The sequence below is a fragment of the Pteropus medius genome, unplaced genomic scaffold (genome assembly GCF_902729225.1).
Source record: "Pteropus medius unplaced genomic scaffold, Ma_sr-lr_union100, whole genome shotgun sequence".
NCBI classification, from domain to species: Eukaryota; Metazoa; Chordata; class Mammalia; order Chiroptera; family Pteropodidae; genus Pteropus; species Pteropus medius.
This window is the reverse complement of record NW_024345601.1, coordinates 3,119,895-3,144,254: the sequence shown is the minus strand read 5'-3', so window position 1 is coordinate 3,144,254 and position 24,360 is coordinate 3,119,895. Positions and strand designations below refer to the sequence as shown.

The following is a 24,360-nucleotide window of genomic DNA, read 5'->3' as shown; positions in this document are numbered from 1 at the left end:
ACGGCCAGGAGCAGGGACGTGGCAGTGTCTACCCCCAATACATTTGCAGGTGTCGGCTTCTTTCTCTGTTTTCAGCATAAACACCTCCTGGTCTATGTGTGAAATAACTTGTCTTCTGTCAAATTCATCTAGACATGTCCAAGATGAAATAAATGTACTTGTTGCTAATGATGTGTGAGGAAGTAGAATGGTTTTGCTTCTGGCTGCAGGTGCCACCCACCTGAGCGGGGTCTTTGAGCAAAGCGCCACAGTCGGCGCCCCGGTGCCTGGGTGAATCACAGAGCTGGGCCAGCAGAACAGCAGGCTGCCTGCAGCTTGCATTCCCCCTCAGACGGGAACAAGGTGCAGAAGCAAGTGATTCCGAGGATGTACTGTGTGTTTACGGTCCAGATGTCAAAGCTAGAGTATTGTGATTTTGAGAAAAATAACATTTCTCCACTGTTAGGAAGTGATAGAAAAGATAAAGTTTGGATCCTCAGGGTTCGGTCTTTGTTCTTTTTACTTTACCTGGTGTTCCACCAACTTCAGTGTGCACTGGAAACGCCCAGCGTGCTTACTTAAAACGCACGACCCAGAGATTTTAATTTAGTGTGATCTGGGGTAAGACCCAGGAAATTGCACTTTACTCCAGACTTTCCACTGCCCCTGCTGCCAGGTGATTCTAATGCCAGCAGCATCACACTGAACTCTGAGAAACTCGACATCAAAATACTCTGGGACACCATTTCCTCCAGATGTCCATCTGTTGCATGACCATGATCACTTCTAGAGTAAATTTTGAGATTCTCAAAAGCAAAGCATAGTGGCAGCTTGCTTGTCTGAATTTCTGGCTGCTGTTCATTTTCAGAGTCATCTTCATGAGAAACTTTAAACCAGCAGAGGAGTAAAATAGTCTTATACCCAGAAGACTTAGCACTTAGCAGCACTTAGCAATGGAGGTCTCAGTGTCCCCACATCGGTACCATGCCCCAGCACTAGGCTGCTGCTCACACACACACTGTATCTTTTTGTCAAAGTTTCCTGCTCTTCTTTCTGTGTTTCCCCTAACGTCATGGTAACAAAATCACTTTCTTCTGGCCTTCCTTTTATAATGCTAAGCTTCTCTATAAGACCTGCAATGGGCACTTCAAATTACTTTTAAAAAGCCTTCCTCCTATCCACAAATAATTACCAACCACCTGAACAATTTATTTTAACTGTTAGGGGTTTTTTTATGGTTCTGAAAGGGTCAGAAGACAGAACTACCAGTTCCCTGAGGTGATGCCATAAAGAGCTCATTCAACAAGAGGGCAAGTCTGGACTAAGTGAGACCAGATGCCACTTCTATATACATCCCGGGGTCAGCCTTGCAGACCCAGCAGAGGAGACCCGAGGACAATCCTTGGAGCCTGGGGATCCAAAGAGCAGGAAAGACAACTTCCCCAGGGATGCTTATGGCCGCTGTGCCAGGAGAGTGCTAACAGAGTCATTATTACCTGGATTCCTTTTGGACCAGCCAAAAAGGAGAACCATAGGAGTAAAACAAGCATGTGCATTCTGAAACCAACAGAGCTTAGCCGTTAATTTAGAAATGAGGGGCTCAGTTCACTTAGGTATTTGGCTTTCACCCAACCTTTTCCCTGTGCTATTTTCTAGTATGTTTGTTGTCATTTTTTAAATGAGAAAACAGAAGAACTTAAGAATGAATTATTGTCTAAAGCAGTTATAATCTCATAAACATACAGTATGTGTGTCTCAGTGCCTTTCCCTTGCCCCATCAAGCATCCTCGTTAGTCCTGGTTACACTCTCTGCAGTGAAGCCTCAGGCCCTGGAGAAGCTGGACGTGGCTCGGAGGCTCTCCCCGTGACTCCGATCTCTCTCTGGAAGAGAAAGTTCACCTTTTTAGACCTGGGATAATTCTGGGTTCTTTGGAGCATGTCCCTGCATGCATCTACCTGATAAATAGCCTCCAAATCCTTACAGACCCTCCTGCTTCTCTCCCACCCCCATGACCTACCACCAGTGACTTCCACCACAGGCAGCTCCAGCCTCCCAGTCCTACCCTTGCTCCAAATTCCAGCAGGCCCTGCAGTGTCTTTTATTCAAATGTTATTATAATTTACATAATCATGTCATTTCCATAAATGCAAATGATTCATTACATCATCAGTATAACAGCTGACCTAAAAGGAATACCTTATTTTTACCCTTCATCTCTGCTTTGAGATTGGGGATGTGAGCCTTAAGAGAACAGAAACCTCCAGCTGAGTGGATAGGCCTCAGACAGGTTCACGATAAGTTAGACTGGCTCACGAATCCAGATTTAGGAGTGCTGCCCACTAAAGAAGGTCCAGGTGAGCCATTGGCACCAGTTGGGGGCCCTCGGGCAACTTGAGCACTGGCACAGCAGCAAGGCTCATTCGAGGTGATGCTGCTCCCTCTCTCTCTGGATGGTTCATTGCAATCTCCCTTGTGGAGAAGATTTCGTGGGGACAAAGAGATATGACTTAGCTGACCCAGCTGTGAAAGATGGCCCAGGCAGCACTATCCAATCTAGTAGCCACTAGGCACATATGGTTACTGAGCTCTCAAAATGCAGCTAGTGAGACCATGGGACTAAAAATTTAATTAATTTAAATATATGTAGCCACATGTAGCTAGTGCCTATCATTTTGAATAGCACAGTTGTAGAGAGCGAATTCTTCAGTAGAAACTAGACATACATTCTCACAGCATCTATAAGTTTTAACGAATGTGGATACTTAAATGGGACTGACTGAGTGCTATGTTGAGCCTGTTGATGAAAATTTTCCAGTTCAATACTCACAACTATACAAGCTACCTATTATAGGAGTCCCATTTTACCGATGGCAAAACCAGGGCTCCAGAAATTCAGAAATTTGCCCAAGGTCAGGGAGCTGCAATACTGCAAGTTTATCAGAGCAGGTGTCTAAGATGGTACATCACACCACTCCAGCACAGAATTCAGATTTTCCCTTCAACAAAATTTGTCTCTTTCAGCCTTTGAAATCATCTTGATTTTACCTCACCCACCACACAGCCCACCATTAGAGGAGTGTGTCTGCACCACTTAACTTTATGTTTTTAGACAGAAAGGAATAGTTTCTGCCTCCCCTTGCCCGGAGTTCGTTTATTAAAACAACGAGTATTAAATGATCCAGAACTTTTATCTTGCCCTTTCTGTGAGAGAAAAAACACCTTAGAGTCATGCTAATGACTGTCCTCCACCCACCACTGGCCTCCATGGCCCTGCCCCTCTGGCTTATCACCCTCCTGCCCTCTTGCAGCTCCCACCACTGTCAAGCCTGCCTGTCAAAGATCCTAATGTCACAGTTCCTGTTTAACCCTCAAGTGTAAACGGTATTGATACAAGCCAGCAACTTTCCAGTGTATTCCATCTGAATCCTCCTCAGATGGACTCACCATGACTGAGCCATCTGCACCCCTGGCTCCCGAAGCTAAGGAAGTCAGAACTCCATCTGGGCACATCTCCTGAGAGGGTCTCCACGCTGTCGAGTGAGAAGTCTGTGAGGGGCAGTTTCCATTTCCAGCAAGGGAGGGAAGATTTTCGAGGTTTCAGGCTCTTGAAAGAGAATGATGATGTTGATTTTCTCCTATTATTTTCACTGTTTAAAATTCTAATGGTACTAGTGATTATAGTACAGGCTCCGAAATCTTAGCTTCAGCAATGTGGCCACACTGCTCCATGGTTACAGCTTACAGTAAGCCACCCAGGGACTGGCAATGTGGGGACAGCCACCTGCCTCCCTACACAGAGCCTAGCCCACCTCTCCTCTCCTGCCCACACACCTGGGCAATTCTTGGCACATCTTCTCCCCATTATTCCATCAGCAGTTCCCTGGGATGTTCTGACATCCACAGATCCACCTGCCTAATGTCAGGCCATCTCTCTTGGAAAAATTCTATAACAGATACCAGGACTGAAAAGCTGGTTTCCATGGTACCCAGCCATTTTTCCGAAGCCTGGAAAAAAGAGTGTTTTTTCAAATTCACTCCTGTGTGTTCCCATTTAGTTCGTCTCTGGAACACCTGCAAAGCTTTGGATGAACCACGGCTGGGGTCAGAGAGCAGGTCCTCCAACCAGCCATATGCAGCAAATCTGGGACCCAGATATCAGTCAGCATCATCCACATGTAGTCACTGGGGGTGGACTCAGTGCTTGGCCCCATACACATCCAGCAGAGCCCACAGAGCTGCTTTCCCAAGGCCTTTTTTCAAAAACCGGACTGAGAAAAGGGCGGATCAGTTCCCAAGGCCATCCAGGAGGTCCCTCCCCTGCAGTGTATCATGGAGATTAAGTGTTGGCATAAGATGAGGGACCTGTTCCCACCTCAGAACACCAGGCAAGAGCTGCCTCCAGAACGTCGCCTCGCCCCGTGACAGCAGTGGATTAGCTGAAGCCTCCTTCAGGAGGCTGTCTGTCTTGAGGTGCTTGCCCTCCTTTCAGGAGATTTAATGAAGCTACGAAATGGACTTGGACTGACTTTATGTCAATCTTACTGCCTTGGCAGTGCACACAGGCTGAAGGGCTAGAACATGAGCGCCACCTCGTGGTGACCGGTGGAACTGGGGCACAGTTTCTTGTTTCAGGCAGGGCGTAAAAATGATTTCAGGTTGTCTCCTGCTCTAGAAATACCGCTATATGGAATGGGGGAAGTTGTTTTGTCTTCTTTTACTCACAGATAGAGCATGAAAATACAAAGGGATATGCAATACTTCTTAAGATAAATAAAATCGGTAAGGAATAACAAATCCATTCTCTCAAACCAACAGCAACAATCCGGCGAGTCTTCTATCCTTGTCACTTTAAGAGTTTTCAGACAGGGATTCCAACACTCTCTAAGGATGGTCCAGTGATGTACTCCCCTGAAGGAACATTCTGTGAACAATTATTTTCTGATTTGGGGTCTTCTGAATGGGTGACAATCAGTTGGTCAGCCTCCTCCAAGTAACACCACATAACTCACCCTCCATCATCTTTCTCACCATAAACAAACCAATTTCCATTTAGAGTTTCCTAAAGTCTGGTTGTTTTCTAGTACCTTTTATCCGTTGTATTGTTCTTTTTTGAGTCCTGTCACTTTTTCATCCAATCCTCTTAAAGTAGCGGGATAAAACCCAGACCACTTTGCTCATTAGCGGTAGAGTAGCCAAGTGGTCAGGAATGAGGCCTCATTTCATCAGTTTTTTGGAGGTTTCCAGGCCACAGCCATTTGTTAGTACTCTAGCGAGATCATCGCATTTCTCTTTTTCCATCCTCCTCCCCGAACCACATTCCTACCCCCAATTCCTCCAGCCACAGCTACCACCTGGACTTCAGGCTTATAATGCTCCATCCTTAATTGTGTACCATGTCCAATCTTGTCCAAATTTTCCCCACTATTTCTCTGATTTATTGTGCTCCCTGTAAATTCTGTTCTTACTTTGGGATTCTTTGTACGATTAAACCCATTCTGATTTTTTTCTCATTGATATGATCATTGAAATAATCGACAGCTGAAGATATATTGATCCGTGCCCCCACATGTCAGTCAAATCACACAGAATAAAGGCTTTCCAAAAGCTGCTTTCATATTATAAAGTATCACCTGCTTTCTCTGGTAGATGAAAATTAAATTGGTGCTCAAATAAACTTTTTACTGGTATCTCGTGCTTTCCAAAGTGGCTACGAATTGATTGTTCCATTCCACTGCCCAATACTGATATGGAATTAATTTCAATTAATAGAAAACATTTTCCAACTTGATTTATTTGTTCTGTCCCATGGTTTCTTGACAGTATTTTAGAGCTAGTGATTTTACAAAAGCAGCTGTGAATGCCTTCCAGGGAGTAGATTGCACACCATCCAGCCTGGGTGGAGCGAGTGCTTCCTTTACTTCCTAAATTCTCTTCCCATTCTAGTTTGGCATTTTTACCAAAATGTCAACCTGTTGAATCCAATGATGACAAGAACCACAAAACTGATGAAGCCAACATCTTTGTCAATGTCTCGTTAGGAAGAGTGAGTTACAAATAATTGTGGCCCCTTTCTATTCATCCCTCTCTGTGCACCTTTGAGGTCACTGGAGGAAGATCCTTTTATATGCCTCTGGTCTGTACCCTGCACGTTTTCCTCCATGTCTCTCACAGCTGCTGGTTGTTATAATCCCTGGGGACTGAAGTGATACCACATCATTAGCCTAGTGTATCGTCTCCTTGCAGTAACATTTTACACCCAGATTGTCCTGCAAGTGTCTGCCTTAGAGTCTCCACTGGGCCACTGCCCCTGAAGGAAAGCCACTCAGACATGAGCATAATCAAAGCAGCCATATCTGTGAGTGTGGGAAGAAAGGGCTATGAACCGGCCCTCGGCTCCTGCTTGAAAGAAATACTGGTGCATCCATTTAGCTTCATCAGCATGCCATCTCAGCAAACGGGTGCATGCGTCATGGAAAGAACACCAGGCCTGAGTTCTAGAACCAACTCTGCATCAAACTGAGCAACCCCACGAAAATTTCTCATGTTCTCTGCGACTCTGTTTCTCTATATAAACCAAAGGGCAGGGATTATACCAGTTTTCTCTCAAAAACTGAGAAATGACTTTAGATAATATACATAAATTCAGTCCTGTTGTATATTCTCTTTGGATCCTAACTGATCAATCTCTGTTTGGCAGTTGTGTGTCTTCCACTGCTCTGCCACTTGCTAATCTCCTTTAACAAAAGGGCAGGCCTGTGGCCCCGGGCCTGGGCAGCCAGGATTTTCAATTCCTATTGTTATTGTGTTCTTTTCACCCTCTACACTTGGTGACAACTGATGCCGATTCTCCACTTCTAGTTGTGATGTTAAATTCCTTTGAAAATAAATTTTTTAAGGAAACAAAATATAGGTCAACTGAAAGAAAAATGTTGAATACAGAGAAATTCAAGTGCTTACATAAAAGCTCGAAGGAGCTATACAGTACATGGAGAAATCCAGACATCTTACAGGTGATCCATAGTGGCTAATGTGTGGAAATAGGGCCAAGCTCCTACACCCCTTCCAGACCTAAAATTTTACAATATGTTTTATTTTACACAGCAGGTTGATCATGGTTTCCCTCTCAATTCACTGTTGGACAGAAACTGCTGAAGGATGGGATGATCTAATGCTTCTCCCCTCCATAGTCTGCCCACCCAGTCTGCCAATCATGAGTCCTTCCACTAACACTAGCCATAGACTAAACCAGCACAGAGGGGAGCTTGCCCACAGGTGCTTTGTGTTCCATCAAGCTAACAACAAGGGCAGACAACATGCAATCGTAAAGCACTCGTGTTTGCGCATTAATGCACGTGTATGTGCCTAACCTTCTTTCCTTTTTATTTTTTTCACAGTTCATTTATGATGAACAAGTTTCCTGGTAAGTACCTCTATTTCCTTTCCAATGTTCCTTCTTATGTTGCAAAGCAAACATATCAAAGACCAGAGGCAAGGTTTAAGAAAGAAAGAGAAATGTCATGGCACTTTGGGACAACTAGCATTTCTCGGGAACCTTCTGTCCAGTTCAATTAAATTACCTAGCACAGAGCAGAGATCTTTCCCCTTGGGCTGGAGTAGTGGGCTTCCATTTGGGATCCTAATATCTAATGTCTTCGTCATCCAGGTTAGACAGCATGACTTAGTTGTGCAGTGAGCCATTTGCTAGACCATCATTAAGATTTAAGTAATCTTTTCAAATTGTGTCCAAACCTTTTGGAAATATTCTAAACACCATATACAGTTTAGGAACCAGAGACCTTCAACCCATTAAAGTTCTGCCTGACATTCTAGAAAATCTTAGAGCTCTGAAAAATCATTGCTTTTTATTTTTTGATAAATAAAAATTTTGCCCAAATTAAATATACTTTTCATTTGAGCCAACTGTTCAAACGCCTGTATTTGAGATGGGTTCTGAGCAAGTCAAATATGTTTGTAATGGAATCAGAAATTAGGTGTGTTGCACATTCTTGTTACATTTTTTCAAATATTTGATCTGTAGGAGTAATGTGAAATAATATTTTAGGAATAAATAGGTGTGGCACTGTAGGTAGACAACTTTTGTGGTATTATTTAAAGCTAAGAATGAGCCAGAAAAAGAAGTACAGAGTCCACCAATCTTCATTCTCAGCAAAATGGGCACTAAAGCTTAGTTGGAGTGACATCTCTGTCTCAGGATATCTCTGATTTTCGGAATTCAGAGGTAGTGGGGAACTTACCACACTGATGGTAAATGTAGTGCATGCACTATGCCAGCTCTTCTCTCCTCTCCCCAGGAGGGTTGAGGAGGAGACATCTGAGAGAACTTGCTCTAAGTCACATAATCTCTATATTGGCCCATAAGAAATAAGGAAGTCCTCTTTGAATAACAGTTATCAACAGGCTGAAAGAGATCAAGATGCCCAGGATCACCTCAGGTCAGAGGTCAGGGAGAACCTCTTGGGATCCACCAGGATGCAGTTGCCAAGTGGACTGGTGACATTTCCCCCCATGTCCTTGGGGCTTAAGTACAGTACAAGAAAACTTGCAAAAGTATATTCACTCACAATGATGGCACAGTTAGCACAACCCACTGCTTTGCCTTAGCAAACAAACAGTAAGTGCTTATATGTTGCTCAGTATTGTTGCTCTTTGCTAACCACCCTGCCATAAAGACAAATTATGATCAGAGTTGATCTCAGAAATTTTTCTGCTGCTTTCATGCAGAAAACCTTAAGAAGAAACATCCATGGGTGGATCACTGTCTTAGGGAGCTCTCTTTTCCATATCTCCCTGATTTTGCTGATAGAAACCATGGCAGAAAGAGATGAAAGCAGTGTTCATGATAAATCTATTTTAGTCCTTACCTTCAAAACATCTTGTAGGACATTTCAGATGATAAGGAGCAAGAAAGAGAGTGTGTGTCCTCTTCATTTCAAAGGCTGAATCTCCTCTGAAATCAGAAGGATAGAACCTCAAGCTTGTGCTGAGGGGTCCAGATTCTGAGATCATCAGCGTCCTTGGCCTGAGCACCAAGGCTCCCACATGAGCAAAGGGATGGGAGGGCCATGGATATGTGAGTTGCACATCCCCCAGTATGTTTTGTTCAGCCTGGGGTAGGTTGGAATATTGACTCGTGCACAGGCATAGCTGCAGGAAAGAGCTAGAGGGAGGCTCTCATGGCACCAGAACATGGTTCCCGGCTGCCAGCCTGGTTCATAAGTACTGTTATTATGTGGATGGGCTGACAGAACATTTTCACATGAGTGAGGCTGAGAAATTAAAATCTGTGCCACTGGCCCAAAATGGCTTTGGGACTTCCAGGAATTTCAGCTCCTCGTTTGAATGCAAACTATATTGAACTTTAAAATATATTTCACTTTCCACACCTCATACCTTCTTACCCAGCCAACCATGAGCATTTATATTATGAAAGGGTGCGTCTAGGCATTGATTTCTCTGATTTCTCTCTTTAAAGCCAGATTTTTATATCTGTGACAATTAAAGCCCAGTGCTATTTCAATATTACTTTAAAGAGCAAATTCTAACATTTGCTGAGACTTCAAGGAAAGTAACCAAGCTACTCTCAAAATCTTCAAAAGGAAACAAATTTCAAGTGTTTTTATTTTGAAACTAGAGTACTCTTTAGGAAGAAATGAGCCTTGTCAAATACAAACACACAAGGACAAGATATCTCTTTCATACACAGTTTAGATTCCTTCATGGTTCCTGAAGTGACATTCTGCAGTAAGTCACATTCAGCCAAGAAGTGGCAGTAGGAAGGCTTTTAGTGGCAGGTAATAGGAAAAACAGCTATTGCAGATTAAAGAAGTAGTGGTTCATTTTTCTTACATAACAAGTATCCCAGATGTAGGTGGTGCAATGGCTCTGCATTTCTCTTGGCCTTTCCCTAAAGGTCCCAAGAAGGTTGCTGTGGTTCCAGCCATTAAGTTTAGTTTGAAGGCAAGAAGGGGGAAGAAAGGACTATGATTTTTATTCAACACCTGTCCTCCTTATGTCTCTTTGGTCACAGCTGTGTCTGCCTTGACCAGTAAGTGACCAGGGAGAATAGAATTACAACTTTAGATGAATCATTATCTATCCAGAGAGTGGGCCCAGCCTCCTTGAGATTGAGGGATCCCTATTTGCTGCTTCAAAATAGTGGGGTTCTATTTGCAGGCAAAAGGCAGGGGAATATCTGTTGGGTGTTTTTTTAGTTAGATACCTGCCCCCAAAGACGTTTAAAATAGAAAGCATCAGAGAGAGATCCACTTATTAGGATGTATGTCCCATACATCCTATAATGACAGTGCAGCAAGGCCTACTGTATTGCCAGAAGGAATTAGGACCTTGTCTTCAGTGGTCTGAAAGCCTAGCAAGAAAACTAAAGGATCTAAAGTGATGTTTTTATTTCTTCTTTGAACCTCAACTTGCAACTTTGAGAGAGAAACGAGAGCCTGGGGACATGACCTGGAGACTGTCCACCTGCCTCGTGTTAGAGTCCAGCTTTCATTGTTCTGGACCATGGTTAGGAAAGCAGAGCCATGCCCTTCGAGAACAGGGTGAGAACAGGTACTGGCCCTCCGATGTGAGAAAGAACAATCTTTAGCAAGAGAATCAGCACCAGTTGAAGGTGGTTAAAAACAGAAGTTTGTAGGGAGAGAAGAAACAAATCCAGATCATACCGCACAACCAGGTCCTTGGAGGACAGCTGGTGGGCTATGGTCAGAGTGGCAGATGGAGAAGAGCGTCTTGGGAGAAATGGAGAGATAAGAGCCATGTGATTTCAGAGATCTGCATGCAGATTCAGTCCAATTTCACAACTGTTTCCTAAGCACCTCCCAGATGCCAGTCTCTGCCCCAGAACTATACACAGAACACAGAACCAAACAGCCTTGACATTGGGGCTCTCCAGGCTGGAGGGGAGGCAGACGGTTGACATGTAATTAAGGAGTCATTTGGAGACACACCACTGAGGGGAAGGGGACTAGAGACGGGAACTTGAAGAGCACTGAGCAAAGACTTGATTCTCAAACACTCAATCAGGATGTGACACCATGGAGGCCTCAGAGAGCCTGGTGCATTTTATATGGAAGGAGTATTGGGAGAGCCCTGAGTCTGGGCACCAACAAAACAAAACTGAAATGTCAAGAGAAGTAGGGAACCCTCATCTCAGAGGCATTTCTGAAATGTGACAAAAGAGAATCTTATTGAATATTGTGATGAAAGGGCTTGCTTTGAGTGAAAAGTCAAAAAGATATAAAGGAATTAGAAAGTATAAATATACCTATTTAGAAAGTGCTGGACTTAATTCAACCTAACAAATATTTCATTGACATTTGTTCATTTTCTGGTGACCCCCTTACTGAGTCTCTTAAAATGTTCCCTAACAATTACGTGACATCCCTTCAGATTTTGGGTGTCTCTTCCTTCAAAATGAATGCTGCAAATGAAACTTTACTGTTTCTAATTAAATTGATATCACATATACATTGGTTTTGGTGAGACAGAACCATGTTCAGGCTCCTGGAGGTGTTCTGCAACTGAAAATTGATGTTTGGAGGGCGTCTCCCCTACAAAGATGAGCTGAAGGTTACTCTGTGCTGGAGAGATAACAGTGAGCACCTGGGGAGAGTGGGTGTCTGTTTGGGGGTAAATCAGCTGTCATGGAGTTCAATTTAAGTCTCCAGAAAAGAGAAACCAGAGAGTGAGGCAGAGGTTAGGTGTGAGGAGTGGTGTCAAGTGACTGCTAGAAACAGGCATTAAATATGAATAATTCATGAGTAAATAAACAAGAGAATTACAGATTGGTCAAAGGTTTAACGAACACAGAGTCTTGTGATAGAAACTGAAGGAGAGTAGGCAGGGAAGACTTCTTGGGGGAAGTGACATTTAAGCTGATATTTGCAGTATAAAAGGGACCAGCCAAGGAGTGAAGGGAAAAGCATTCCTGGCAGAGGGAAAAGTAATTGCAAAAGCTCTAGGGGAATGAAAGAGCTCAAAATGTGCAAATGAAAGACCAGTGTAGTGAAACACAGGGCACAAGTTGGTTTAGAGAAGAAGGGAAAATAACCAGATTTTGCACCTTTTGTTTTTTTCTCAAGTACATTGGGAAGCAGTAGAAGACTTCTAAGCAGTAGAATGACAATCCAGTAGCCTCAAGGAAACCAGTTCAGAGGCTGCAGTTGTGGTGGACTAAGGAGGTAGCAGTAGAGAGGGCAGAAGCCAACAATTCAGGAAGTATTTTGAGCATAGATTCTTGCTGGACATGAATGAGGTTAAAGGAGGGTTCCATATTGATTTCCAGATTTTGGATGTAACTGGGAAGGGAGAAGTACAGTGTACTGAGATCGGGGAGTGGGGTAAGGAACGAAGCTAGGAAGCAGGAATTAAGAATTTTGTCTGACATGCATTTAGATACGATGTGGAGGAGCCAACTGACAGCAGGATATATGAACCTGGAGCTGGCCAGAGCTGTGGAGTGGATGTGTCATCTAGTGTTTACAGCAGTAGGACAAGATGATGTCAGCTAGGGAGAACATGTAGATTAAAAGAGAAGAAGGTCCCACATTTAGAGATTGAACTGAGGAAGTGGAGGAGGCAAAGAGGACAGAGAAGGAGAAGTTAGGGGGACAGGAGGAAAACTAGGAATGTGGCCTCTCAGAAGTCAGGAAAAGAGAGTGTTTTATGAAGGAGGTCAGGTGGTCAGCTCTCGGATGCTGCAGAGAAATTGAGGAGGATGACAGAGAACTATCCTAGAAGTTATGTAGATGGAGGTTGTGAGTGCCCTTGACAAGAGTTTCAGGGGACCGATGGATGTAGGAGTTAGACTAGAGAAATTTGCCAAGAGAATGGCAGTTGCTGGGATTGACTGTATGCAACCCTTTGAGAAAGTTTGCTAAGAGGGAAGCCAAGAAATGTGACAGCAGTTCAAGGGGTTTGGACTCTGATTTCTTCCTTCAGTAGCATCGCGAGCAGTTTCTATAGTAGATACATATGCATTTACATAATCATTACTAACTGATGCATGATGGCCCATCGTATGGACATACTTATCATAACTTATGTACCCAGTCCCCCACCTTATCACCATCTTCCTTCTTTCCAACCCTTCGCTTTTATAAACACCACTGCAACAAAAACTCTTGTGTGTGCATTCTTTTTACATTTGACCACATATTTCCCTAGGATCAGTTTCTAGACATGGAACTTGAAAATAAAAAAGGAAGGAAAAACATAACCTGGAATTTGTTCATAGACCATTCTTCAGTAAACTTTTCTAGAACCAAAAATTACACGGAAAGGGAACCTAGAAGTAAGTTCTCTTTTTTTTAGCTGGAAGTTACTAATATAAAAAAAGTAGAAGTATTCAAGTTATCAGAAGTTTAGGGTACATTCCAGTGAGTTTTATTATTTTTTCTTTCTTGACCATTTTCCCATTCATTCACTCTTATCCTCCCTTCCAGGTGCATGCTCTCTCTCTATGTATGCCTTGCTCCTGTATATCCAATAATCCCTCAGTTGCCCCTATCGATCCCTCTCATTTTCCCTTTGTAAATATATCTACATAGTTTTAATGAATGATTAACCTGTGAACAGATTTATAAATATAGGCCTATATTCAGCAATATTACAGAAGGTTTGCTGCGTTCCAAGAACTCTTGGATAAGTGAATAAGAAAGGAGCAGTTTCTTTTTAAGTAGAGAAGAAAGAAAAAGATCATTGAAAGCTGTATGCGGCATAGAAAATGTCTATAAACCAGGAAATGTTTGTAATGAGTCTACATGCCTTATTCTCGCCATGCTTGGCAGACTTAACTGTTGTTCACATCAAAATGCTTTTAAAGATAGGCTGGGTGTTACACGTCTGCCTATGGTGACTTTTTTAACTAGCCTGTCTTGGTTTGTACACAGGTGGGAGTCTTTAGTACTTGTGCTGATGTATCTTATCTACATTGTCATCATGAAGTAAGTAAAATACCCTCTTGATGTCTTTTCTAAAACTGTTCCCTACATTCAACATTATGTGATAATGTGGAAAAAGGAACAGGGAGAGGGCAGGTGTATCTGGCTAGCTTTGAATGCATAACATCACAGACTCATTTGGCTCCCTTGGCAGCCTGCTATGAATCAGTACAGCTTTGATTAGTGGCAAAGACCCTTCCAAACCATGATGTGATGATAGAACCAAAGCTTCAGTGTTTGATTTAAGAAATCTCTCAAGGGAAAGTTCTCTCAAGACCTGGCTGTTCGGTCACTTTCTTTCATACCAAGAAAGGAGGCAAAACTCAATAATTTACACTTCGATATAGGGTGAGAGAAGATGGGACCAAAGCTAATTAAGAGGTGACTAAAACTGTGGATCGAATATCTGCAGACTTCTATTATTCTTACGGTCATCTAGTACCCCAAAACTTCATTGCTTAAAACCATAAACATGTGTTATCTCATATAGCTTCCGAGCGTTGGGCATCCATGAGATGTGTCCTAGCTCAGGATCTTTCATGAGATTGCAGAGAACAGGTGGGCCAGAGTAGCCATCATCTACTTGACTGGTGCTCCAAGACGGCCTACTTGCATGGTTGGCAAGCTGATGCTGGCTCTTGGCTGGAGACCTCAGTTCCTCACCACATGGGCCTCTCCTTAGGGCTGCATGAGTGTCCCTACACATGGGAGCCGGCTTCCTCCCAAGCTGGAGATTCAAAAGACAGAGCAAGAAGGACACTGCAATGACTTTTTTTAATCATTTCACAAGTTACACACTATTACTTCTGTCAGGTTCTGTTTATTAAAAGTGAGTCACTAAGTCCAGTTCACACTTAAGAGATCTCCTTCACCTATTGAAGGGAGAAGTGTCAATTTGTGGATATATTTTAAAACTACCACATCATATGTTCTTTTTCCCCCTGATCTGGGCAGCTTTCTATTTCTGTTAAAAGTTATACTGCAGATGTTTCCCATGCTTGAAGGTAAAATGTAAGCACCATGGTTGTGAACCTGCTGGTTCATCTTTTTTTGCCAAGTACCGTTGAGATGAGGAGCTTATAAATAGTACAAAGACATTCCACGCTGCAGCTGTCAGCACCCACGGGAGATGTTTCTTTTACTCTAAATTAGCCCATACTTTCCTCAGCATATGTGACTGGGGGAATGACTACATCCCTATATTCCTATGTTCTCAGGGGGCAAGAAAGAACATCATCAGAAATTACCAATTTGGACATATCAAGTAGCAGTCTGGAATTGACATGTCAAGTTTTCCTTGCTCTGAGGCCTGACAAAAATTCATTCTGTCCACTAGTAACTGAGAGGTCTATTGAGAGAAATCAATGTGGCCTTAGGCAAACGAACAGTGAAGGTAGAAGCTGGCTTGGCTGATGTCCAAGGTGGACTATAAGCAATCTGCCGCCAATCCACTATCTGTGGCATCCAGCCTTCACCTCAGGAGCTGTCTGATGGTCAATGTAGACCCAATATCTGGCTCTTATTACTGGAAGAGGGTATTTCTAGAGTATCCTGGTATGGAGTTACTGTGAGATAACACATGAGATAACCACAAATCACCTTCCATTTTAAAATACCTGTAGATGAGCTCCTGCAAAACACAGAATTGGCCCGAAGACTTCTCAACATTTCTAGATGCCAAAGATAACACCTTTAAAGATGGGAGCAGCCATCTTGCTTCTCTTTCTCTCAACTAGCATAAAAAACCATTAGGGAATCTGTCCCGCAGGGAGGAGTCCTCAACAATACACACATCTTCCTTCATTGTTTTTTTATTATTTAACACTTTTTTTTTTTTTTTACTTTCTGAAGCTCTAAGTTTGAGTTCTCAAAGAGTTGAGTCTTTTTCTTCCCTTTTGAAAAGGTAGATCAGTCAGTTATTTTAAAGAATTGACTGAGTGTCTGCTATATGCTTAGCATTGATCTCTTGTTTTGAATCTGAATTGATATGAAAGCATATCCCATACTAAATTCACTAGGGGCTTCACAGAATAAAGAGATCTTTAAAACCAGAGCTGGTCTAAAGGGAAGGTGGATTGAGGGATATTGCTATTATGCATCCTGTGACCACTGCACCCCTCTAACCAGCCATTGTAAAGCCCATGAGTTGTTGGCAGGGCTTGTGGATGTTAGGATAACACAGTGAACAATTTTTCTCCTCTCCTCCAAATCATACCCAGTGTGAAAGCTAATGAGGTGTGTTTCTGCTGACGCCTCATCTTTACCAGTCTTCCAGCTGTTCAAACCAGCAGGACACAAATAAAACTGGGAATGGCAGCTACTGTGCTCGTGGAATTTTCTATATAAATTCTGGTCCTAAGTTCTAAATTGAAATCTCTGCTCTTTAGCCATCCCCCTCCGCAATCAAAGGCTTTAATCATTGGGTTTTATAAAATCTGATTTATAAAATTGCCTGCTTCACAATAAAAAAGCTTCAGGGTGCAAGCACAAAATTTAAAACATTCAATTAAAAATATAAAACAGAGCAGCAGCAGTTAAAAACAGCATACATTAGAATTATCAGCTGCCCTCTGAGTAGATAGCTTTAAAATGATTTTAAACATTCTGTCTGAAGGTCAGAAAGCAATTTCAGATTGGCCAAAAACCTTAAGGAAGCGTGAGGCACACCTGGCGTTGGCGAGGATTGATTTCTGTTCATCTGGGTTGCTGCTTTGGGATTTGGTCCCCAGATGAGGCAATATGGTCTGGTGGTTGAGATCAAGTGCTTCACAATAAGCCCTGACGGCAGATCCCATCCTGACATTTACTAGCAGTAACACCTTGACCAAGTTACTTAGCCATTTTGAATCTCAGTCTGGAGTACTCATTTTGGAGTACTTCTCCAAAACAGGGTTAATAATACTTCCTCCCTCAAAGGTTTTCTTATAAGGATGGAATGTGACAGCATAGTTACTAACCAATATCTGGTTTCCAGAAAGCTCTCATAATAATTATTATCCCGTTACCCAAATCCAGATGAATGTATAGCACATAGTTGTATTTAAAAACAAACCTTCATACAAGTTAGTATATCCATGAGGCAAGTGGATTCCAAGTCAAGGGGACAGAAACACAGCCCCTCCCACATAGCTCTATCAGTAGGGCAAGGCATTCTTGTTGAGTCCAGAAAGTGAAGAGACTTTTTCATTAAGAAGAATGTTCAGTATATACAAAAGTCAACAGAACAGTGTGATAACTCCCACATGCTCACCACCATCCCCAACCACCATCAACCCATGGTTGCTCCATCCACGCCCCTATTCATTTTCCTCCCTCCATATAATTTGAAGTCCCAGACATCATGCCAATTCAACTATAAAAGTCTCAGTGTATGTCTCTAAAAGGACTCATTTTTTAACATACCACATCATTATTTCTCATATCTAAAAGTAATGCTAATTCTTCAATATAATTGGATATCGAATCAATGTTCAAATTTTCAGTGGTTTTATAAATGTCATTTTTACAGTTTTATTTTAGTCTCATAAATGTCATAAATGTTTTCAAAATTAGAATCCAAATAAATTCCACTCGTTACAATTGGTTGCTCCATCTTTTGGATCTCTTTTAATGTATAAATTCTCCCTCTGTTTTTTTTTTTGTGTGTTTTTTTCTCTCTCTTTCAATTTATTCTTAAACAAAGTTAGAGTGTTTGCTCCACAGAGTTGCCCAGTTTGGAAATTGTTAACTACATCCCTATTCCTTTGGTCTCTGTGATTCCTGTAATTGATCGATTCAGGTTAGACTATGTCCCAAGAGGTAGTGAGTTCTGCCATCAACAGGCACATTGATGTCACCTGTCTCTCTGTGATGTTGGCAGCCACTGATACTCAAAATCTGGCTCCATTATTTCTTATGGTTGATAAATAGTGATGTTCTAATTCTATTGTCTGCCTCCTATAAACACTGAGCATCACCCAGGATTAGCCTGCCCACTTCCCTTTGCATAGTAACCACTGTCACTTTTGACTAGTTTTCTGTTCTCCTTAATGCAATGTAGGAAAGGCCAAACACTCCCAGGGAGTACAGGAAGTGCTCATGGAAGAGAAGTCCAAGTCACAGAGGGCCCCACTCTCTGTACCCTAATGGCTGTCATGTCACATATGCCCACCCATCCAGAGCTGCACTGACTGAAGAACAGGCATAAGATATGGTGGGAAGGGACTCTTGAGAGCCTCTTGTCTGTAGCAGCAAAAGGGGTGAGGAAGAGAAGCTTGTGTGGTGAAACACAGCTTGAGTGGCCTGCCAGCTGACAATTTAGAGTCGCCGTACCTGGCTGCCATACCTATGGGAGGCCGGAGATCAAGCTGGTGGGACCCAGTGGGATTTCCCATGGCCAGTAAAGTCACTAAAGCCTTTGAGTGAGGGAAAAGCAGCAGTGGCCTACAACGCCCTGGAAACCCTGCCCAGCTGTCTTTGCCCTGGAGTTTTCTAGAATTCTTCTATGTGAGTCTTCTAATACTAAAACTGAAAAGACCAGAATATTTACCTGCCAAAAATATCCTAGGAACTTGTACAAGCTTCTTCCCTTCCAACAGACACATAAGAAGTACTGCACAATGTTTTTACTCAATCCTTCCAAAGTATCATAGCCCAGAACTTTTTCATAAAGCCAAGAACCCATCGGGCCTGGAATTATGACACAACAATAACAGAGATTCACAGGATCCCAACCTGCAACCTCATGAAACCTGACTGACAAAGACCTAGACAGCCAGCCAGCCTGTCACGCACAGACTGTGATGTGAGGGGTAGCAGCAGGGATGAGACACCTTCTCCTTCCCCCACCCAGTGTGTCCCTGACAGTGGAGGCCCTGGAGATGGTAGACCTTGCCCATCCCACTGAGTCTTATCGTCATCCTTCCACGAACAGACTCCGAGTCAGGGAATTCCACCCCGGAGTTACCTCCATTGACATGAAGAGGTTGCAAAGAAAGCAGTGTCACTATTCATTTACATGATGTTAGTTTATTTTCACATATCACATATCTTTACATTTAAAAATAGGACATGTTGTATATTCTGAGGGGAAATGGGATGACAAAAGAATAATAGTAATAATTTGAGGCATGGTGTCCCGCAATCATCCAGACTGGGAGAGCTGTAGCGACACTCAGTGGGAGGTGGGGCATGGAGGAACAGCAAATGCTGATGGGCTCTCTCCCTTGTTCCTCTCCTCAGATATAATGCTTGCATACATCAGTGCTTTGAAAGGAGGACAAAAGGTGCTGGAAACATGGTCAATGGCTTGGCCAACAATGCTGAAATTGATGACAGCAGCAACTGTGACGCAACTGTGGTGCTACTCAAGAAAGGTAACCAAGGAGAGCCTGTGTCCAGGAAGGAAGTGCTGGGAAGCCAGCCCAGCTGCTCGCTCATGGCCACACCTGGGGCTCCACAGCTTTCCTGGAGAGGATTCTGCCTCTCTAAGGGAGAGAAGATTCCGGTCCTCACTTTCTCCCTTTGGCTACACCACGGGGGTAGTCTCATACCTGGTGATGAGCCAACTGAGAAAGCGCCATGCAAGTTCTTAGGCAAAACATGTGCTGTGAGTGATAAAGGAAAATTAGGACTGATGGTAAAGGAGAAAATACCATGAGTTTTGAGGTATTGATTCTTTCACATTTTGCCTGTGTGACCATGAAGCAATTACTCAGTCGTCTGACCTGTAATTTTCTCTTCTGCAAAATGGGGATAATTTTGGTAAAGATGAAAGGAGATAAAGTATGTAAAATACTTAATTAATGATAGTTGTTATTAGTATATTATTATATCCAAATTCACTTCCAGGCTACATTACCTCAGCTTCCAAGCTGCAAAATGATATAGAAAATTGCCTTTTCTTTATTCAAAATAATTTATATTCAGTAGATTCTTATTAAGCAGTTGATATACTAAGAGAAATAATATAGTACTTGCTAATAATATTCTTAGAGGAATACAAAAATTATCACTTACTTTTGCCTAGAATGTGTTTTATTTTCATTTTATTTTTTTTAATTTCCCCTTGAAATGTGTGGGTTTATTTCTCCTTGGTCCCATATGGTTGCTTTGCAGAAAAAAAAAAACACACACACACAACACAGAAGTTAGAAAATCTATAGGTTGTTTTCAAATAATGTCTGACTTTGAAAACTGTGGGTAATTATTAGAATTTGAAAATCAATTATTTGAGATACTTTCCTAATTATATGCATGTTTAACTAAAGACTTAAGGGTATTCAGTGCCGTCCCACATAAGGATTTCATTTAGTTTCTTCTCTTCTGGGTAGTTTACAACCATAAAAGGAATGCTCTTAGGGAACCAAATAGAACTACCTAATATTAGCCAACCAAATAGAACTACCTGATATTAGCCAGTGTTTCCAGAGATCATTTCATGGTTTAGTGGCTTGGAAAACAGGAGTGAGCACGAAGAGAGTTTGCGGCCAGGTCCCCGTGAGCTATGTTCTCACATTGCACATTCATAGAGAGGGACTTGGGCCTTGGTGAAACTTTTTGTTCAGGCCTGCCAGCAAATCACTGCAAAAGATTTGCCCTAGGTCCCCTCAGGATCTTGGGTCTCTGTAGTGTGGCCAGCTCACCAACCCACCCACTTGTCAGCCCTGGTCATAGGCTGGGCTGCAACAATGTGTATGTCTCCCTACCATGTCTTCCACTTGACACTAAAGGCAATTCTGCAACTTTTAACAACTTGATATGAACATTGTTGACATTTGAAGGGCATAAAACATTACTAAAGATTATTGGGATCTTTTCTATGCTCCAGATCTGAGTGGCAGGAAAAGAATCCTTTCAGAATAAGCAGGAATTCTCTTATGTTATCACTCATTCTTTCTATATCAGTTAATGATGCTTAAATTGTTTCAAGTCATTTCAAAAGAGCTATCGATGAGCCCCACAGAAAGCATATTGACTCCTCTAAATTTTGCTTACTAAAACCCTCCTTGGATGGGTGAAGGGATGGACAGATGGACAGACGGATGGATGGATGGATAGATGGATGGATGGATGGATGGATGGATGGAGGATGGATGGATGGATGGCTGGATGGATGGATAGAATGATAGAGAGGGAGATGAGGATGGATAGTTGAATGATGATGAAAAGGCAAGTAGTGAGACGAGCGGGTGTGGAAGGAATGGATAAATGAGCAGATGGGGAGGAAAGATGGAAGAACTTGGGAGGAAAGGAGGGAATGAGGAATAAATGGATGAATGGATGGTTTGGGAGGGTGGAGATAGGTGATGGAAGGATAGGATAGGTGGGTGAATGGAAGCTTTTGTACAAGGAAGGAAGGAAGGAAGGAAGAAGGAAGGAAGGAAGAAGGAAGGAAGGAAGGAAAAGCTGAAGGATGAAGGAAGGGACAGCTGAAAAAGAAGAAGGAAGGAAGGAAGGAAGAAATGGAAGAAGGGAGGGAGGAAGAGAAAGGAAGAATGGGAAGACTGAATGAATATTTCTGTCCTGCTCCTAACCTCAACGTTATTTTTATTTTATGTTTTTAATTCCCCTAGCCAATTTCCACCGCAAAGCGTCCGTGATCATGGTAGACGAGCTGCTGTCAGCCTACCCACACCAGCTTTCTTTCTCTGAGGCTGGCCTTCGAATCATGATCACCAGCCACTTTCCCCCCAAGACTCGACTCTCCATGGCCAGTCGCATGTTGATCAATGAGGTATCTTGGAAAACACAGTCTATTTGCCACTGCACAGGGGTTGGAAAGTTTGGGAAAGGGAGAAAGTTTCCTGGTCTGAAAATAGAAGCACCTAACCCAACAGTTAACACTATATCCCTCAGCCATTTTCCAACTTCATTGCTCACTGGGCCAGCTGTGCATCCTGGTCCTTGCTCTTCTCTCCACATGTTGAGGGACATAATCCTGCTCCCGGTTACATAGAAAAAATTTCCCATCCCCTTCTACCTACCTGTTTTTTCATTTTCTATTTGAATAAAACCCTCTGACATAGACTTACACCAAAGTAGTTGCTAAATCAAGATTACTTGTGTATTCCTTTCTCTGGAATGGCAGCCATACTGATATATTTGTATGGCTTTCTCACATATGGACCAAGGGATTCTTACAATCTTAAGAAAAAAGATAACACTATGGTGCACAGAGAATCAAGAACCCTGATAGAAAAGAAGCGCGCATCTGTGACACAGGAATTTTCCTCTGAAGGGATTTGCAAGTTCCGGTGGGTCGTAAAAGGTTAATCCTTTCTCCCAGAAGGAGGTTGTTTAAGTTGGTTATTACTTTGAGGAATCCCTTAAGACTTGACTACAGGATGTCCTGGAAGCAGCACCTTGTCAGCTGCCTGGGAAAGATCTCAATAGCTGGTGTTTCGGGTATAGGATTTACTGTCCCTCTGACCGTGGTAAGACTGTGCCTTTCTCTTTCCAGAGACAAAGACTGATAAACAGCAGGGCTTACGCCAATGGAGAATCTGAGGTGGCCATCAAAATCCCAATTAAACACACCGTGGAGAATGGGACAGGGCCCGGCAGTGCCCCAGACAGGCGTGTGAACGGGACTCGGAGGGACGATGCTGTTGCCGAGGCTGGCAACGAGACAGAAAATGAGAATGAGGACAATGAGAACAACGAGAATGATGAAGAGGAAGAGGAGGATGAGGAGGAGGATGAAGGACCGTACACACCATTCGACCCCCCCTGTAAGAGGTCTTATGTCTGGGCTGGGGTTGGGAATTACTCTGAGGCCAGTGAGTAGATACTCTTGACATTGATGATCTATCTGGAATTCAATTCAAAGCAGCATCTGAACATAGAAATACTTTACATTAACATTTACAATGGGCAAGACTATCATAGACGGTCCATAAATGATCAACACAGCAACATATGTTCATTGGTTGAAATGTGAGCTCTTTGACCACATGTGCAATTTTGTAGAGGAAGGTCCTCTTTTAGCTGCTTCGCGGGACTTTTTGGTGCTAAGGAGGAAATGCACCTGACTTGTGTCAGCAAGGTAGTTTGGTGATCCTGGGTAGAGGCACCTCACCCATCCCATTACAGTTGGCAGGGAGTCTCCTGCCAAGACCAGCCCTGAGTGACATGTGCAGCCCACTCAGGTAACCTTTGTTCTTCTTCTCACTTTCTGCCCCTCACCACCATCAGGTCCCTCCTATCTCAGGACCTGCTGTTTCCAGGGTGGGCATCAAAGGAGATGCAGACCTGGGCAAAAAGCCTCCAGCCTCAGCCAGAGCACACATGGTGGAGTAGCTGAGGGACTCTCCCTGGTATTTTGAAGGGGAGGAGCAAGGCCTGTGAGAGCTTTCAGAACCCCAGACACCAGGGCGGTGTCCTTCTCCCCTGACTGCTGCCTCCAAAAAAGGCTTGGCCATTCCAGTGACCTTGTCCCCCACCCCACACATTAATGGAGCAGGTGGACCATATCCAAAGATGTCTGCCTATTTGCTAGACCTTCCAGAAATTTCTGGTTGTTTCAGGAGAGAATGCACTGGTCTAATTCACATTCACTGTCAAGAGTGAGGCTTAATATATGGAACTTCTCCAGGAAGTATTAATTTACAGGAGGACTGTTAATTCTGAGGAAGGACTGCTTGATCCACTTGAAAAACCATTTAACAGTGGGACAGAGTGTCAGAGTCGTGTTTTATTTTCGGATGCAAGGTCTCTCTGTGTTCCTTTTTGTGTCCAGGAGACAGCAAGTAAAACTCAGAGCAGAACTGTTCCTGGGCCCCCTCAGGGCTCCCGAGATCTCAACCTGGTCAAATGCTTACCAGAACTAACTAGAAAACATCACTCAGATTCTTATACTTCAAACTCCCGAACCGCCCAGCCAATTAAATCATTACTTGTTAGCAGGTAATCTCGATAGAAAAGAGTATATCGGCTCTTTATTCATTTTGCCACTTGTCACTGCATTTCTTGGGAACCTTCTTCCCTATCAGCCAGAATAAAAACATTTTAAGGATTAAATGACCACACACTTAATTCCACCCTTATAAACTCTTGTGTTCATTTTCTCTCTCTGCTCAACAGATTGTCACACGTTTAGCAGCTTAAAACACTTATTGAATAGCTCCCAGTTCTGTAGGTCAGAAGTCCAGCACACGCTGGCTGGGTTTCCAGAGACTCATAAGCCGTTAATGGAGATGTGGGCAGAGGGTTAGTTCTTTCCAGAGGACCTGGGCAAACCATTCCCAAGCATGTTCAGGTTGCTGGCAGAAGTCGGTTCCTTGTAATCGCATGGCTGAGTCCTGTTTCCTTGCTGGCTGTAGGCCAGCCCCTCTCACCTGGGCTTCCTTGATAAAATGCAGGTTCTGATTCAGGAGGTCCAGGTGAGCCGCAAGATTCTGCACTTCTCACTAGCCCCAGGTG

General features: G+C 43.1%; 1 protein-coding gene across 2 annotated transcripts in view; it reads left to right on the top strand.

Moving 5' to 3' along the window:
- Window positions 1–24,360, top strand: part of SLC24A3 (solute carrier family 24 member 3) — a 458,625-nt gene that overhangs the window by 402,223 nt on the left and 32,042 nt on the right. For both annotated transcript variants that reach the window (XM_039874396.1, XM_039874397.1), the window contains exons 8-12: window positions 7,375–7,400; window positions 13,909–13,962; window positions 19,180–19,313; window positions 21,513–21,673; window positions 22,400–22,670. In XM_039874396.1, coding sequence (XP_039730330.1) covers window positions 7,375–7,400; window positions 13,909–13,962; window positions 19,180–19,313; window positions 21,513–21,673; window positions 22,400–22,670 — 646 coding nt within the window. The remainder of the gene's footprint in view (window positions 1–7,374; window positions 7,401–13,908; window positions 13,963–19,179; window positions 19,314–21,512; window positions 21,674–22,399; window positions 22,671–24,360) is intronic.